The 18,625-nt window shown below is 39.0% G+C and overlaps 1 protein-coding gene across 1 annotated transcript in view; it reads left to right on the top strand.

The window, feature by feature from the left end:
• Ankrd31 (ankyrin repeat domain 31) overlaps nucleotides 1–18,625 on the top strand; it is a 162,877-nt gene that overhangs the window by 76,662 nt on the left and 67,590 nt on the right. Inside the window, exons 13-18 of the mRNA XM_052742836.1 lie at nucleotides 4,612–4,664; nucleotides 5,328–5,494; nucleotides 5,549–6,786; nucleotides 7,352–7,534; nucleotides 15,556–15,681; nucleotides 16,569–16,711. Of these exons, the coding sequence (XP_052598796.1) occupies nucleotides 4,612–4,664; nucleotides 5,328–5,494; nucleotides 5,549–6,786; nucleotides 7,352–7,534; nucleotides 15,556–15,681; nucleotides 16,569–16,711 (1,910 nt within the window). The remainder of the gene's footprint in view (nucleotides 1–4,611; nucleotides 4,665–5,327; nucleotides 5,495–5,548; nucleotides 6,787–7,351; nucleotides 7,535–15,555; nucleotides 15,682–16,568; nucleotides 16,712–18,625) is intronic.

Raw genomic sequence — 18,625 nt, 5'->3', positions numbered from 1 at the left:
AACTAAGGCTTATGTGTGATAATATATTGTGTACCCTAATAAAATTTGCCTAAAGATCAGAGGATAGAACAAGCCACTTTAAACATAGATGCCAGGCAGTAGTGGCACACACCTTTAATCCTAGCACTCGGAAGCAGAGATCCATCTGGATTTCTGTGAGTTCAAAGCCACCCTGGACTACATGAGATTGACTCAGTCTAGGAGAGAAAACAGAGCCAGGCAGTGGTGGCACACACCTTTAACCCCAGTACTGGGAAGCACACACACCCTTAATCTCAGGAAGTGATAGCTAGACAGAGAAAGGTATATAAGGTGTGAGGAGACAGGAACTAAAGGCTTTTTGTCAGAAGTGTTCCTTTCAGCTAGAGGCTTTTTTGACTGAAGCCTTTTTGGCTGAGGAAGCTCATTCAGCTAGAGGCCTATCGGCTGAGGGTTTTTTAGGCTGAGGAGTTGGTGAGGTAAGAGGTGGTGGCTGTGGCTTGTTCGTTTGTCTCTCTGACCTTTCAGCATTTACCCTAATATCTGGCTCTGGGTTTTTTATTAAGACCATTTAGGAATTCCTGTTACACTTATGCTTTGGAATTTCTCTTTTGTGCACAGGAAGATTTAGTCTGAGAATCCTTCTAGAACAAGTCTTGTTCCCTCCAGTCTGAAGGAAGCTTAAGCTGACAGTGGAATCTAATCTGCTACAGTTCTGATTCTCCCTGGAGACAAGGACTACAACTGTGTTTGTCTTACCAGTTCTTTGAGATTGCATAGGGTTTTTCAGTAAGAATTCTTTAGTGGCAGACAATCATTTTAAGGCAGAAAAAGAAGTTTCTTGGCAGAGCAGCTCAGTAATGAAAGGGAAAGCTGAGAGAAAGGTCGGGAGTACACGCAGCTCCAGGGATCTCAGCAGCAGGGGTCTGTGACCGTCAGAAGGGGTTGGACAGCTAAAGCACTGCCACCACCACCACTCCTGGAGGAGTTTGTTCTCTGCAGAAACTCACTCACTCCTGCATTCCTACACACACACACACACACACACACACACACACCCGCCGTTTCCTTTATTCTTTCATTCATGGCTTACTATGTGTTAGGCACCAATTAGTCTAACGCCTAGTAATACAAAATGAATTTTTTAAAAAACCAAGTAGCAAACACTTACAGTGAAGAACATGATAAAGAAATGATTAGATCCTATGAGAATACATTAAAAAGGCAGTACCCAGGCTTCTTTAAAACATAGTATACCAACATCATGGTTGGTAACCGGCTGGACAAGCTCTAAGTTGTTTCAAATAAAATTGAAAGTGTACTTCCTTCCCAACTGGATTATATTTAATGTGACATTTCTCCCAATTAGTGTTGAGTATATTTGCTGAAAATAAGGGGCTATATAGCATTCTGACTGTTGGTCATGAGACTGGTTCTCCTTTATGGATATGTTTTATTACTTTTCCCATTTTATTATGTTACAGCCACTCATTTTATATTTTTTACATCTTCAAGACATGTAATTATTTAAATGCTTTTGACTAAGGACTAAGACCTAGACCAAAATGTCTCACTTTTATAATAAAGAGAGACTATTACTGAATTTTTTAATGTGATATTTCTATACTGCTTAGGCTGATCTTGAGTCCCTGAGCTCAAGCCGTCCCCCATCTTAGCCTCCTCAGTAGCTGGGACTTGGGCATGCAACCTGGTGCTGCTCCCACAAAGTAGCAGGTAAACAAACCTCTTTAGAGCAGAACTCACTCTAAGAAACCAATCCGCATTAGAAGAGACAAACATGACTTGTTGGTGCAGGTGCAGAAAAGCAGACTGAAGTAGACTATTAAAACAATCGTATTTATGTTTGAAGGCACAGAAAAACTGCAAATAAAGTATCACGCTAGAGGCACAGGTTTATAAACTCTGGAATGTGCTTTGATGCTGTTCTTAATCATGTGGCTTCTTTATTCTGTAATGAGTTTTTGGGGGTTTGGTTTTGTTTGTTTTCTTTCCTGGAAGTGTTGTCTCCAGAATTCTAGCCTTCTCTGAGTCCTGAAGCCCTGTTCTAATCCCTGCTTCTCTAACCTAATCCCATACAGGAAATTTCCTTCATGCAAAGGAATTTCTAAGCTTTCTCCTTTAGACATGGCTTTTATTCTTTCTTTGTGAGAGAATTTATTAATTTAATATGCTTCAGCAGGTTGACTATTTCTTAAGCATGAACATTTGAATTGTCATTAATTAGCACCCTATTTTCCAAAATAGTGCAAGGTTTGTTTTCTTAATAAATATATATGCTTTAACAAGACATTTGTTTTTCAATTTCAGTTGAAAAGGGCTTTGTTTTATTTTATTTCATTTTTCATTTTGTTTTGAAATGCTAGGGATCAAACCCAAGCCCATTTATATACAGGTAAACACTCCTCCCCTAAGATGTATCCCCAGCCCTGAAGAATGTTGTTTTTAAAATTATAAGGATGATGAATCAAGAGTGTTCTTAACATGAAATGTATTTGCTGATTTTTCTCTTAGAATATACATCTACTTTGATGAGTAAACTCATTCTTACAGGCTTTATCACATTGGGTAATTGACATTCCTGTTTTCTCATTTGCAATTTGATTGAGTTTTTTGTTTGTTGGTTTGTTTTTGTTTTTAGGGGTGAGTTTTTGTTGTTGTTGTTGTTGTTTTTGTTTTGAGAAAGGATCTTACTATAGTCCTGGCTGGCCTGAAACTCACTATGTAGACCAGGCTGGCCTCAAATTCACATGGATCCACCTGTATCTGCTTCCTGAGTGCTGAGATTAAAGGCATGAACCACCATACTTGGCTTTGCAAATTGGACTTTTAATATCTATTCATCTACCCAAATAACTATAGAAATGTTAGTGTGAGGGTTGGAGTAATGTATGTAAAATACCTAAACATACTGTGTTAGTGCATGATGGAGTTCAGAGGGACAGAAAGGAATATTTCTAAAATTACCATCAACCGAACTCACCACTTGAGAATTTATATCTGTATAGTCAGTTGGCTAGACTAGAGAATGTGGTCTTTAAGACTGAGAGGGAGTACAGTCTCTTTTATTCTTTTAGAGTCTCTTAGGAACCATGCTTACCTGACTGGGTGGTTATGGAAAATATTGTTATTTCTGTTTTTTTATTTAAGAACCAATGTTAAGAGAAGGCATAGCACCCTTAATATTCTTAAAAGCTATTAACAGCAACAGTAGTAATCGTAGAATATTTTGTGTACATGGATTTCAGTACTTAATCTTCGTAACTCTGTGGCTGTTCTTAGTTTTCATTTATGGACAGTCTATGAAGGCAGAGATATTAAGAAACGTGCCCAGGGTCACCCAGCTCATAACCAAGAGAAGCAACAGTGAAACTCTGCAGTGTGCTTTTGACAGGACATTCTGGACAACTCTTCTCATTTGAATAGGGTGAATGGAATTTGATTGTAATGGTAAAAGTCATTTCTAAAAAATAAATTCCTCATATTTAATCACATCCTTGTTAAGATACTTTGTTTCCTACTTATATTCAAGGTAATTATATTTTATATATCCCATTTAAAATGTTAATTTATTCCTATCAGACATTTATTGAATATTTTCTATGTACAAATAGAAGCCTTCATAAAGTTTTATCTTTTGTGGTTAACTGCGCATGTGCCTAATTATAATTACACATTCAGTATTTTAAGAAGGCAAGGAGAGATATGCTAAATTGCAATCTTTTAATCACCAACCTTGCCCCCCTTTTTTAATAAAAGTATTTTTTGTTTCCTCTATGAAGTCACAGTGTTGATCTTTTCTATGCATGTTTTGCTTTGAAGAGAATGCAACATTCATGCTAGGACCTTATTGAACAGACGTACTGCAAAATGATGATCTATTTAAAGTTTTTGTTACATTATTAATTTGTGTGTGTGTTTATGTATGTATCTGGAGAACAGAGGGCAGCTTGTAGGAAGGAGTTAGTTCTCTCCTTCTACCTTGTGAGTCCAAGGGATGGAACTCAGCTCATCAAGCTTGGCAGCAAGTGACCTTACACTGAGCCATCTTGCCAGCCCATGATAATCTATTAGTTATTAAGGGGTTTTTTGCCTTTTAAAAACATCTTGCATAATCTCCTGAATGAAGAGAACATACACATATATTTCTGTGAATAAATTAAAAATACTAAGTTTAGTGCCCATCTTTATTAGTAGTTATTTTGTCAGGTCTATTTACTTTTCCAATAGAAATACTATCACTCAAAGTAATATTTAGCTTGTAATAAATATGGAAACTATATAGTCATATTGTATGTGCCAGCTTTAATATAAAACATTTACATGATTTCACATATTCCCTCTAGTTTTAAATTTTTATTTGAGTATGCATGTATGTGTGTTCATGTATGTGAATTACAGATGTAAATTAACAGATAGAAAGCAGAGGATAACTCTGGGGAGTTACTTCTCTCCTGCCACCTGTGGGATCCAGGAATTGAACTCAAGTCATCAGGCCTGCCTGAGTACACACCTGCTAGCCCACTCTCTATTTCATGGCAAAAAACTTTCAGGTTTTAGAAGTCTAGAGTCTTAACTACTGGAAGCTATTTTATTTTCTCTTTTTGTATGCAGCGCAAAGGAAGAACACTGACCCAGCATATGTAGAAGATATATTCCAGTACAAGGTATTTCTGTATTTAATAATAAACATTTTAGCAGGTTTATACCTGTTGGTCATTTTTATAGATTCCCAGAGGAAAGAAAGACTGGTGAAGCATTAGTCAGGTTAGTGACTTGACCTTTGGTTTAAGACACTTTGGAATAATTGAATGAGTTACCCAAAGGTTCTAGCCTGAGAAACAGTTAGGTAAGTAGCATGCTGTGGTAATGTATTGTAAGCCGTTTTCTTCCTGTTGTTCTTTATGGGGTCTGAGATTTATCAACCATGTCAAAATTTTTCTGATTTAAGAATAATACAGATAATATAATAGTAGTAATTCCAGTTGTCCATCCAAAAAAGTTTACATTGTGTGTGGCTGCTCTTCATCTGGATTTGAGTCATGTTTTAATTGTTTTAATCGTAGCATTTCACAATCAGGTTTCCAGAGAAACCATTTCAGAAATCATCTGTCTTTTAGTTTTCAAATTCCATCTTCCACTGCCCTACCCATAATTCTTCTAAATATCAAAGGAAGAAACTAATCTAATTCTAGTCTTTGCTATGTGACAGTTGGAAGAGGATACTGTCTTGAAAATACTCCTGTAACGCTCCTTTTACAGTGTCTCACAGAGTCTGTAAATCTGCCCCTAAAATTAAAACTAACCATGTTTTTGTTGTTTTTTTATAGAAACCAAAATTAAGTTCTGATAATCACACCAAGTTTATTTGTGATGAAAATTCTAATAGACAAGAACCAGGACATGTAGAAATGAAAGGAAGCAACAAATTACTTATAAATGAAACATATATATATGAACCTTGCCAGAAAAATTCCAATACCACAGAATTTGGCAAGTCCAAGCCTAGGCAATCAACTGTTAACCAAATAGACTCTACAGGACTCAGAAGGAACAATGTCCACAATGTGAAAGATAGCAGAACTTATGTGTCTAAAAATAAAGGACAAAGAAATACACAACATACAAAGACTCAAGGAGATGATAGAGACTGCAATTTAAGTCAGGGAATAGCTATTTCTTCTTTCAGGAGATTGAATAAATTAGTTACTCCACAGCAGCATACTATCCAAACCCTTGATGACCTTCCAAAAGGGTCGTGTGAACTTTCTACCCCAACTCTAGCAACCTTGAAAAATGGTGCAGTTAAAAATAGTGAGGCTTGTGTGGTTTCCAAAAAAGTGAATACCCACACCCTGCATTTATCAGATAGTCAAGAAATGCAGTTCTTGGAATTAGAGTCCATTGATCAAACCAAACATGCTTCCTTCTCTGAACTTTCATTATATAAAGAAATAAAATTACCACATCTAACTGCAGATCAGCAGCCTCACACTAACCAAGAGTCCCCTGAAAACAATAGCTCAGATGAAAAAGGCAAGAACCTTAATGAATGGGAAGATTCTTTCCTCTCCTTCATAAAAGGACGCTTTGCTGACAGTGATAGTGATTGCCACACCTCTAACAAGTCTGTGGAATCTCAGAAAGAATGCGTGGGCCACTGTCCTAATGAAGAGAACACAGCAAATAAAGAAGGAATTAACGCTCTGCAGTGTTTATCTTCTGAAAACTATTTTTCACAGGAAAATGAGCTAACCGCGGGTACACATCCACAAAAAGAAGCTGTTAATGATTGTGATTTGAATAATCCATTAATTTATGAACAACATATTCCAAATTATAAGCAGCATATATATGGAACTTCGTTTGATCACTCATATGCCATTAATGAGCACAGTTCTGTGCCTTGTATAAAACTGCCTTCAACACAGGAAGTTTCACAGTTGACTGGTCAAGTGGTGCTATTAAAAGCATTCCAAAATAATGGCCACAGAGAGCCAACTCCTTTAGTAAATCAAGCTGATACATATAATGTGGAAAAGAAGCAAGACACTGAGAGGAATTATACTGTAAAAAGCCCAAACCCAAGTTCTTCAGATAGTCCTTTACACACAGTTGTTCATTCTCAAGTAATAGAAATAACTAAAGCTGAAAAAAGGAGACAAGACCTTCTAGGGAATGAGTCTGGGAACAGTACAGATTTTCATTCCACTGACGATGTGAATAAAGAGTTGGCCAGCTCCTCACCACCTACTCAAGGAAAAGAGAAGGAAATTGTTCACAAATCAGGTATGAATATTTCTCAGTTTGTACATTTCTTCTAGCTCTCCTTTTGTAGAAATTTACAACTGAATTCTATTTACCCTGTGGCCCAGCTGACAAGCACGAGGCCACCATGTAGGTCATGATTTTGGAAGCTGATAAACTCAGTAGGTATTCGTGCGTGATTTTGATTTTGAGGCTTATGCTCTGTCATTTGGGCTAGCTAGACATCATAAGTGCTTACTTTGAAAGTCAGACTGTTATCAAAGATGGTTACTAAATTGATACTAGTGAATGAAAAATATGTCTACCAGTTTTTATACCTCTTTTTAATATGGCACTAATTTAGTATTCAAACCCTAATGTCATTTTCATGGCAGAACATTGGTATTTCCACTGGTTGCAGCTAATCATTGTGTCTGCATTAGCACCATAACCAGCACACTTAGTCTGCTCTGTGAAAACATTTGAAAGGCTCCTCATAAGTAGTTCTCCTTGAAACAGAAACTCTGGAAGAAAGGGAGTTTATTTTCTTGTCACCTAACCAGTAAGGGGAACCACAAGACTAATAATATAAAAGGTTGTGTTTCAGATGAGGAGTTAACTAATAATACCAGTAGAGCTGAAAGAGCTGTAAGAAATTGCAAGGAGAAAAAGGGAAATGTGGATTCAGAAGCTCACATGCCTTGTGATTCCCAAGAACACAGAAAAGACCAGAATCTCAGAAAAAGAAAAATTTCCTTGAAAACTCCCTGCAGCCAAGGTTTGTATAAATGTTTGTGTCAAAGTTTTGTATAAGCCTCGTACTTCAAAGAATTTCTAAATGTTTAGTTAAATTAGTGAGGGTTTTTTTTTTTTATGCTAGAGGACATTCATTTAGTTGTGAGATTATTTCAGATATATTTGTTGTTAAAACTCCATTTGAGGATATCCAGTAGTTTCCAGATAATTTTTTGTCATATTGCTGACTGTGGCTTTTAGTTTGTGACATTAGAGGAGGTAAACAGCAGAGACAATGACTATTCAGTGGGAGGATTAGGACTGTGTAGTATCTCAGATTTTTATGACACATCCATTTAGCCCTTTTAAGGATTATTAAAGAAGGATGGGCACTATTTTTTGTCGAATTAATCAACTGTCTATATTTGTCTGACAAACTATTCTCCTTTAGTGATTCTTAGAGTTAATCCTGTGATGAACAACAACCCGGACCACCTCAAGTTAAATATTAAGCACTCATAACTGTTGTTATGAGGTAGGAAAGGTGCTGAACAAGGCATTTTCTGTGTGAGCCTTCCCTTATTTTCCCTCTCGTGTAACTTGAAGACCTTTGTGGGCTTTCAACAGTGGTCCTTCCATAATGAGTCTATTTCCTAGGCTCTGGAACTTGTGAACAACACCTCTTTGTTAAATGATTGAATATTATTATCTTCTTTGGAAAAGGAATATTTACATAAATAATCAAATTAAGGTCTTTGAGGTGGAACCATTCTGAATAATCTAGATGAACCCCCAAATCTAATCAAAAGCTTCTTTATAAGAGAGAAATTTGAGACACACAGATTGAGTAAAGGAGTTCATGTAACCTCAAGCTAGGGAAGCCAAAGAATGTCAGCAGCCACCAGAAGCTGGAAGAGGTAAGGAAGACTGGCAGTTGCAGTTATGTCCCTGCTGGTACCTTGATTTTAGATGTAGATAGCAGAATAAATTTCTGTTGTTTAAGTCCAGCTGGCTTATAAGTTGTTATTGGTGACCCAGGAAGCTGATGTACTTCCTTAGTAGCACTTAATCATATTTAAGTATAAGTTTGTGTATGTATGTCATTCTACTAACTGTACAACTTGAACAGGGGATGGAGAATTCTGGATATTGACACCAGGAGGTTCCCTAGTGCTAGCTTCTCTCACAACCATTCAACAGTGAGTTTAACCATGCCCTCAGTTCTACTGCACTCCTACCAGCCACAGATTTCCAATCTGTATTTTAATTTCCCTCGATTAAGAAAAGAAGGAGGGATTGGGGATTTAGCTCAGTGGTAGAGCGCTTGCCTAGCAAGTGCAAGGCCCTGGATTTGGTCCTCAGCTCCAGAGGAAAAAAAAAAAAGAAAAGGAGGAACTATCAGAGAATGATACAGAGTTTTCAGATGTTGAAAATGGAGTGCATAGCTAAGACTGAAAGTGCACGCCTTCAATCCCAGCACTCAGGAGGCAGAGACAAGCAGGTCTTCTGAGTTCCAGACCCATCAGGTCGATACAGCAAGTTCCAGACTAGCCACGATACACAGTGAGACTATTATATGATAGCATAAAAATGTAAAGGGATATACAGATGCCATGATGCATAAAGTAGATGTATCTGTAGGATAGTTGATGAAGCTTCACAAATCTCCTATGAAAGCTAGCTTGTAAAACCATGGGTTAGTACCTGCAATGACTTCAAGTGTTTGTGGCAGCACTTACTTGTGCTGTATCATGTTGTTCGCTCTAGTCTTAGCCCTGAGCACACAGTGTGCCTTTTGCAGTGCACATGCTATCCATCCCTTCATGCCACAGGGAGCCAATGAACACAGCCTGACACAGGTCAGGTTTGAGACGATTGTAGAGATGGATTTCAGTGTTTTTGAAACTATACATACAAAGTTTGTTGTTCTTACAGAAACATAATGGTTTAATTATGATAAACAAAGACTAACTAATATTTCCCTATCATAATTTCTCAATGTGTAAGTATTAATTTAGTGTGTCTTTAAATTGCATTGTATTAGAATGTTTGATCTGAAAAATTGTTGTTTTGAATTACTGACTACTTTCATAAAAGAAACAACTAAATGAATTTTGACATGGGATTAGGACAGAATTTCCAAACATTTCTGAATGGCTCTACACATAATTTCTGACTGTGTATTCATGTGAAGTAGCATTCTCTGTATTGGTGAATATAACATTGAAATGTCAATCAACTCTGAAAATTTGTTACATTAGTTAATTTTCTCATTGCTGAGCTAATACCTATGAAGAAGCAACTTAAAGGAGGAATAATTTATTTGGGGTTATAGTTCAAAGATAAAGAGCTATCTACCTACCTACCTACCTGTCTATCTATCTATCTGTCCGTCTGTCTTTCTATCTATCTAATCTGTGGTCTGTCATGGGGAGGAAGGCATGGCAGAACAAGCATGAGAAAGCTGTCCACCTTGTGTCCGCAGTAAGGAAGCAGGGGGAAGCATGCTAGTGCTCAGCCTGCTTCCTCCTGTTCTATCCAGACTCCATCCCATGGAGTAAGACGGGCCACATTTAGGATGGAGCTTAATTTACGCAGTCTAGAAATTCTCTCTCAGACATGCCCAGAAGCTTGTCTCCTATGAAATTCTAGATCCTGCCAAGTTGACAATCAATATTATCACAAATGTTGAGGATGCCATATATCCTGCAGTATGAAATCCTCAACCAAGATTTAATTTGTCATATAAAAATAAGCAAGTACATCCATCTCCTTAATATACAAATTTGATTACATCTTTAATAAATGCAGCCTGGGCTACCAAGTGAGTCCCAGGAAAGGCGCAAAGCTACACAGAGAAACCCTGTCTCGAAAAACCGGAAAAAAAAAATTAAGTAAATAAATAAATAAATAAATAAATAAATAAATAAATAAATAAATAAATGCTGATTTGTATGTATACCAAAGAATATTTTAAAATAATCTCTTTATGAGTTATTATCTGTAATTGATTGGTATACCTGTTTTATGTACCTATATGCCAGGTCATCCAAAATTTCTTGGGTACAAAGCAGTTACTAAGTAAAAATGTTTAAGAAGCATTACTGTGAAGGACAGGAAAGAAAGGCAGAGAGGAAGGGCTGTACTTACTAATAGTAGCACCCCTTCCAGACTACAGTGGTGTGATGATATTTTGTTTGTGATCTAACAAATAAAGCTTTCCTGAAGATCAGAGTGTAGAACTAGCCCCTAGTTAGCAATAGAGGCCAGGCAGTGGTGGCACACACCTTTAATCCCTGGGTTTGGGAGGCAGAGGCAGATGGATCTCTGTGAATTCACAGCCACCCTGGGCTACACAAGATTGATCCAGTCTAAAAGAGAAACAGAGCCAGACAGTGGTGGCTCACACCTTTAATCTCAGCACTAGGGAGGTGGAGACAGGAATATAAGGTGGGTGGATACAGGATCTCAGTGCATTCAGTCTCAGTCTGAGGATTCGTAGAGACAGGATCTCGTTCCCTTTCAGGCTGAGGATTTGTCAGAGGTAAGAAGTCTCTCTAGTGGTTGGCTGCTCTGCTTCTCTGATCTTTCAGCTTTACCCTGATATCTGACTCTATGTTTTTATAAGACCAATTAGGATTCGTGCTACAACCACTACCTTAGATGATTTACACTTAACAAATTAGTATCTGTCTGTCTGTCTTTGTATTTTTCCAATAAAGAATTGTGAGTGCAGAAAAAGGAGTATGTTTTATGTTTGTGTGGATGTCATTAGAAAACACCTGTGAAGGCACTGGGGAGGTGACTCAGTGGCTAATAGTACGTGCTATGCAAGCATGAAGACCTGAGTTGGAAGCCCCGGAACCAGTGTACAAAGCTGAGCATGACTGCACTTGTCTGTAACTGTGGCATCAGGCATCGAGGGAGACAGATTTCAGGAACTTACTGGTCAGGCACTCTAGCCAGTGGCGAGCTTCTGGTTTGATGAGAAACCCTGTCAAGGCAGTAAGGCAAAAGTTGATAGAGACAAATACCCTGTCCTGCTCTGTCACCTGTAGCAATGTGCACATGTGCACGCCAGCATGCATGAAACACACACACACACATGAAAATAGCCTTGAAGATACTACAATCCATGTAATTCAACCCATTTTATAGAGAATAATCTTTTTTATTTTTATTCTTTACATAAGTTGCATCCCAACTGCAGTTTCCCCTACCTCCACTCCTCCCAATCCCCATCGTCCTCTCTCCCACAGATCCATTCCTCCATTTCCCTTAAAAAAAACAAAAAACAAAACCAAACCAGGCCTCCTGGGGATATCAACCGAACATGACATAAAAAATTACAATAAGACGAGGCACAAAGGCTAGCTAGACAGGGTGACCCAGTAGGAAGATAAGGGTCCCAAGAGCAGGCAAAAGCATCAGAGACATCCCCCACTCCCATTGTTCCAAGTCCCACACAAACACCAAGCTATACAACCATAAAGTATATGCAGAGGACCTAGCTTAAATCCATACAGGGTCCATGATATTCTCTTCAGTCTCTGTGAGTCTCTGTGAGCCCTGCTTAGTTGATGCTGTGGGTCATGTTCTCAGGGTGTCCTCTACCCCTCTGGTTACTAGAATCCTTCCTCCTCTCTTCTGTGGGGTTCCCTTGGCTTTACCTAGTGTTTGGCTGTGGGTCTCTGCATCTGCTCCCTTCAGTTGCTGGATGATGCCTTATGATTACAACTGGGTTAGGCCCCAGTCTATGAGTATATAGCAGAATATCATTGAGAATCATTTCATTGGGTTTTGGGGTTTTTCTGTTGTTGTTGTTGTTGTTGGCTTGTGTTTGTTTATTTGGTTGGTTGTTTGGTTTGGGTTTTGTTGTTTTGTTTGTTTGTTTTCCAGTCATTTTTGGTTCTGTCGTGGGTCTCTGGGCTTCCCAGTCTCTGGTTCATGGCCATCCATACACTGTCAAGCATGGGCTCCCCCTCATGGTGTGGGCCTCAAGTTGGAGTAGTCATTGGTTGACCACTCACAAGTTTTGTGCCACCATTACCCCAGGTCATCTTGCAGGCAGGACATATTGTGGGTCAAAGGTTTGGTGGCTGGGTTGATGCCCCAGTTTCACTGCTGGGAGCTTGCCTGGTTAAAGAAGATGGCCAGTTCTAGCTCTGTGTTCCCCATGGCTAGATTTAGGTAGGGTCGCTCTTGTAGATTCCAGGGATTTTCACTGTATTGGTTCTCCGTCACTCCCCAAGTGTCCCCCAATCCAGTCCCCCCTCCCCCTTCCTGGACCCTCCTGTTTCCATCCCCACCTGCCCCCAGTCCACCCACAAAAATCTATTTCCCCTTCCCTGGGAAATCCATGTGTCCCTACTTGAGCCCTCCTTGTTACTTAGCCTTTCTGGGACTGTGGATTGTAGCATGACTATCCTTTACTTTACAGCTGATGTCCACTCATAAGTGAGAACATACCATGTTTGTCTTTCTGGGTCTGAGTTACCTCACTCAAATGATTTTTTTCTAGTTTTATCCATTTACCTATAAATTTCATGATGTCATTTTTAATATCTGAGTAATACTCCATTGTGTAAATAAATATGCCACATTTTCTTTATCCATTCTTCATTGAAACTATTTATTTATCTATTTATCTATCTATTTATTTATTTATTATGTGTATGGTGTTCTATCTTCATGTATGCCTGCAGGCCAGAAGAGGGCACCAGGTCTCATTATGGATGGTTGTGAGCCACCATGTGGTTGCTGGGAATTGAACTCAGGACCTCTGGAAGAGCAGCCAGTGCTCTCAACCGCTGAACCATCACTCCAGCCCTGAGATAATTATCTTTTATCTGTTACCTTAAAATGGCATGTTTGGTTGCTGGTGTTTCGAAAATACAGTAGGGAGGGTCTCATGCTTAATGCAGTGGTCCTCTAACTTTAGCTTGCGTCAGAATCACCCAGTCAACTTGTTAAAATGCACATTGCCTGGGCTTGCTCTCAGAGAGTCTGCTTCAGTCCGTGAGTTGCCAGTATCACAAACTTAGTTTTTTAAAGCAATGCACGTTTGTCTCCCCAGTGTCTGTAGATCAGGAATTGAGCACCACCTTGCCAGGTCCTTTGGCAGTAATTTTGATAGGGCTGCAATAGAGGTGCTATTTGGGACTGGCTCTCCCCTGCAGCCTGGACTAGGGAAGGACTTTCAAGATCATGTGATGGAGGAAACAGTTCCTGTGGATTGGTGGCCATCTTCAATTTCTTGCTGAATGGTTTCTCCAATATAGTTTCCTGTTCAGAAAATGCAAACTGAAGGCAAGAAAGTGAGTCTGTAGGAAGACAGCAAGTGTTATAATCTTCAGTGACCTCATCAAAGAAATTAATATTATACTTTTAACAGCGTTGAAGTGTTTTTTTGTTTGTTTGTTTAGAGGAAAATTATTCAAGGGGGAGAAAATTACATAAAAACACAAAGATCCGAAGTTGGAAATCTGCAGGAGGAGGCTTTAGAGTTTGCTCTCCAGGTTTGAGCTGGAGAACCTGCCTTTGTAGCAAATTTACCAAGTGGTACTAACACTGTTGATGTAATGAATATTCTTTTGTTTCTTACCCTAACTCTCTGATTTGCTTTTATGTCAGTCTCCATCTTCTCTGATGTGTGTCACACAGAAAATGAACCTCTAGGTTCCTGGATTTGGGGTGGGTGTATAAGATAAAGTTAGTGGTTGCCGTCAATTCAGAGTTGCAGAAGGAGCTCAGAGTCCCAGCTTTATTCTACGTAAGCCTTCAGTTGATTTTCCCCTGTCCACACATCTTTCTTCCATGCTAACTGATGACTCCAGGCACTGACTGCCTGGGGTCAGATAGGCTTTTTTCCCATGATTCTCCTTGCAGGCCGTCCTACACTCTGCTAAGGCAGTTCATTGTTCATCAGTGACTTTCCAACTCCCCTTCCCCAAATCTGTTTAAATTTATCCTCTGTTCGTTCTTCCTGCGTTGTCTTTGATAGTTAAACCAGTGCCCATCTCTGCAGTGCAGCAGAGTATGGGAAGGGAACAGGGAGAAGCACGGTCTGTTCACTGGTTTTAGTTCCAACTTAATCTTTCTGACTTACACTGCAAAGAAAAGACTTTGAAGGGGCTTTTTGAAAAATGATTTTGTACTGGATTTTCAATGAAAAAAAAAAAACAGAGAACCTTAAAGGCCAGCTTGCTACTTGGCACCGTGTGTGGTAGAACACACATTTAGAAACAGCTGTGGGAAGAGGGAAACTGTTCTGTTTTTGAGATAGAGTTTTACCGTATAGCCCAGATTGACCTAGAACTCAGGATTCTGCTGCCTCAGCCTCCCGACCGAGTGTTGGGATTCCAGGCGTGCACTAATAATTCACACATCCTGAAAGAGTCTCCATCATACCAGAACTGGGCTCTCTTAAGAAAACTGTATCCTGTTATTAAAGGATTTGTTTTAACCAGTGTTTGACTGACTGGTTGCTAGAATGAATGCAAACCACTATGATTTCTTCTCAAGGTAGAATTTCAACCAGAAGCAGTGAACAATTTTCCCTGTCCACTGATATATGCCCAAGAAATCAAGATACAGTTTTAAAAAGAAATTATTCCTTTATAACTCACCTAGTGTGAACTAATTCTGAAAATTAACAGCTGTGTTCCCAGATTAGAAACACCTTGAAGGAGGCAACTAGTAAAATGATATATGGTATCCAGTAGGCCGTATGAATTTTATCATTAAACCTTTCCAGTGTTTCAGGAGTTTTATCTATTATATACCGTTTGCACACTTAAATATAATCAGTTTACAAGATTATTAACCAGCTCTCTCACAAACTCCTGCTCCTATGCCTTCCCCCACATGGTGATGGACTCTACTGAAATTCGACCTAAGATAAACACTTTCTCTTCCTTAAAACAAAAAACAACGTTACACATGTTTATTGTAGTACATCCTGTTTAGAGTATTATGAGGAAGTAGATCTGTATTTCTAAGGTCCTTTATAATAACGAGCATTTTGTATAAAATAAGTCTTAGCTTTGCTTGATACGGTTACAGAAGCGAAGACAGCTGCAATCAAGAAGAGGAATGCCAAAGGAGAGAGCCAGCTCCACGTGGCTTCCAGAGGAGGAAATCTGTCCCTAGTGAAAGTTCTGATAGAGTCTAGAGCAGATGTGAATCTAAAAGATAATGCAGGTTTGGGTCCCTTTAACTGTCTGTATTTTTAAGTAGAACTCACTGAAATACTATTTTTTCCTTTGCCCCCAATTTTGGTGCTGGCTGGTAATTAACTTCGAACTGTATATGTAATAAGATTTGTCACTGTTAAATACCTGTCTTGTCTGAAACACTTCTTATAAGTGAGAACATTGAGAAGGGTGCCCAGAGTGGGGGTAAAGGGGGTTAGTCAGACTTTTCATTGGCAGCCTTAATCCCATTCCCGACTTGGGAGAAAATGCAAAATGTCCCAGGTTCCTGTCCATTCTTCTCTCCCTGCTCCCCTTATATGACTCCCTCCTTTCCTGTTTTTTCCTTCTTATTCTAAACCTGTTCTAAAAATCGATTTTATGACATTTTGCTTATACATAAAATAATCTTGTGTAAGTAATTAAAGAGGGAAATGCAAAGGTTTACTGAGTCCAGTGCCACTTTAAATAGAAATGTAGCATGCAAACCTATTATACATAAAATAATCTTGTGTAAATAATTAAAGAGGGAAATGCAAAGATTTACTGAGTCCAGTGCCACTTTAAATAGAAATGTAGCATGCAAACCTAGGATATGAAAGTTAGATACTGTCAAACCTGAGCTGAAGCAAGTTGAAATGATTAGTAGTATTTACCTTGTTTCTGTTTTGATACTTCTATCAACAGTATTTAAAGAGATTACTTTTTTCCCAAAATGAAGCCTGTGTGTTTTAAAGCAGTACTTTTTAATACTATTTCTTGTTCAATACTTAGAACATGTACATATATTTCATTAGAGTTATTGAGTCTACTAACAAAGACCCCGCTTAAAATTTATTACATGAATCTCAATAGGTGTGGAACAGCTTTATTATTTTTTCTTTGTATCTTTTTCAGGTTGGACACCCCTTCATGAGGCATCTAGTGAGGGATTTACTGATGTAATTATAGAGTTATTAAAAGCTGGTGCAAATGTAAACTGTGAAAATATTGATGGAATGCTTCCTTTACATGGTGCTGCTGCAGGGAATCATTTAAAGGTAACTGTGCTTGTCAAATTAGGGTTTTATTTTCTTAGGAAAATGAGTGGACAAAATGAAGGTATTTTAAAGTGAAAATTAAAGTGATTGCTTATACTAATAAATGAGTTTAAAGTCTGCTAAAATTATGCATGAAGATAGAGTGTTGTGTGTGGATTAGAAAATCAGTAAATATTATAATAAATTATTTTTACATTGCCTATTACATATAGCATGTAGGTCATAAGAAAGCATTCTATAATCTTAATTTTATTTTTAGTTGTCTAAAGTGATTTCCACAAATGGTCTAATATTAGTGATTATATATATATATGTATATATATGAATGACAGGGGTTTTTTTTGTTTTTTGTTTTTTTGTTTTTGTTTTTTGAGACAGGAATCTTAACATGTAACTGACACTGGCCTCAGACTTAGAGTGCTTCAGCCTCAGCCCCCTGCATGCCGGAGGCAGCATGATCCCCCACACCCCCACACTCCCCAGGCATGCTTCTCTAACCTGCACACTCTCAGTAGTTCTGAGGGGACACGGGGAGTGATTGCAGTGTGGAGGTCTGTTGTCGTGTACTTTACTTTCTCTTCCAGGCAGTACGATAAACATACCATGGGACATTAAAAGGCCATTGTGTCAGTGACACACTATTTCAAATATTGACCGTAAAACCCAGGAGATGTGTTTCAATGTTTTCTCCTTCAGAATTGCACAGTCCAGGATGCTGTTACCAACTCTGAATGTGCCCTTCGGTGACCCTGCTGTCAGAATGACACTGCTTCCTGCCTGAGAAGGAAAATGAGGGGGTCATCTGTTGTTGGTCCTTCTCTCACCTGCCCCCCCCAAAGAAAACATTCCACACTAAAGGGGGCTGGTTTCTGGAAGGCTTTTAATTATTATTATTACTACTCTGTATGTATGAGTGTTCTGCCTGCGTCTAGTGTGTGTGCACCACATCCATGCAGTCAGTACCCTCGGGCCAGAGGAGGACGTCAGATCCCCTGGAAGAGGAGCAATGGACAGTTGTTAGCTGCCATGTCCTTGCTTGCAGTCTACCTGGATCTTCAGGAAGAGGAGCAGTGCTTACCCACTGAGTTATCTCTCCAGCTCCCAAACACAAGAGTTTAACAGCTCCCTTCTCTTCCTCTCCTCCTCCTCTCCGTCTTCCTCCTTTTTCTTTTCTTTTTCTTCTTTTCTCTTTGACAAATCTGGGGGGACGGATGATACTATTGCCAAAAGTAACATGGGGGCTGAGGACATGGCTCAGTCAGGAGACAAACGTGCGGGCCTGCGTTCAGTCCCCAGAACCCACGTAAGGAAAACACCCAGTATCAGGAAGTGGAAACAGGCAGTTCTCTGGGGCTCAAAACCAGACAGCCTTGCCTAACCTGTAAGCACTGGATTCCGGTGAGAGACTGTCTCCAAAACAGGGTACAGGACTTCCAATGGATGCTATGAGGTTGACCTCTGGCCTACATATTCACATGCACACATGTGCCCTCACATTCACCCACACATACATGTGTGTACACACACACAAGGACACAAATTCTTTGGAACTCTCTTGAGTACTTATTTATATGTCTGTATGTTAAGAGAGCCTAGTGATAATAAGTTTGTAAAATACCCCATGCTATTTCAGCCTACGTATATCGTAGATTACCGAATTTAATATTTATAGAGAAGAGATGTGAACTAATGATTAAGATAAGGGCAAGGTAGATAGGCTTCTTTTGGCAGAATTCTTTCGACTTTAGGGTATTTAAAATAACAAAGAATGAAGAAATTGTCAAGAATATAAGGTTTTACAAGATCTGGCTAGATAGCCCGAAGTAGCTTGAAGCTGTGTTTCCTTGCCTCAGCCAATCAAATGCTGGAATTGCAAGGGTATGCTGCCATGTCAGGACGATCCGTTTATTTTTA

Source organism: Peromyscus californicus, unplaced genomic scaffold (genome assembly GCF_007827085.1).
Source record: "Peromyscus californicus insignis strain IS unplaced genomic scaffold, ASM782708v3 Scaffold_18__1_contigs__length_77618521, whole genome shotgun sequence".
Classification (NCBI taxonomy): domain Eukaryota; kingdom Metazoa; phylum Chordata; class Mammalia; order Rodentia; family Cricetidae; genus Peromyscus; species Peromyscus californicus.
This window is presented reverse-complemented; position numbering and strand designations above follow the sequence as displayed.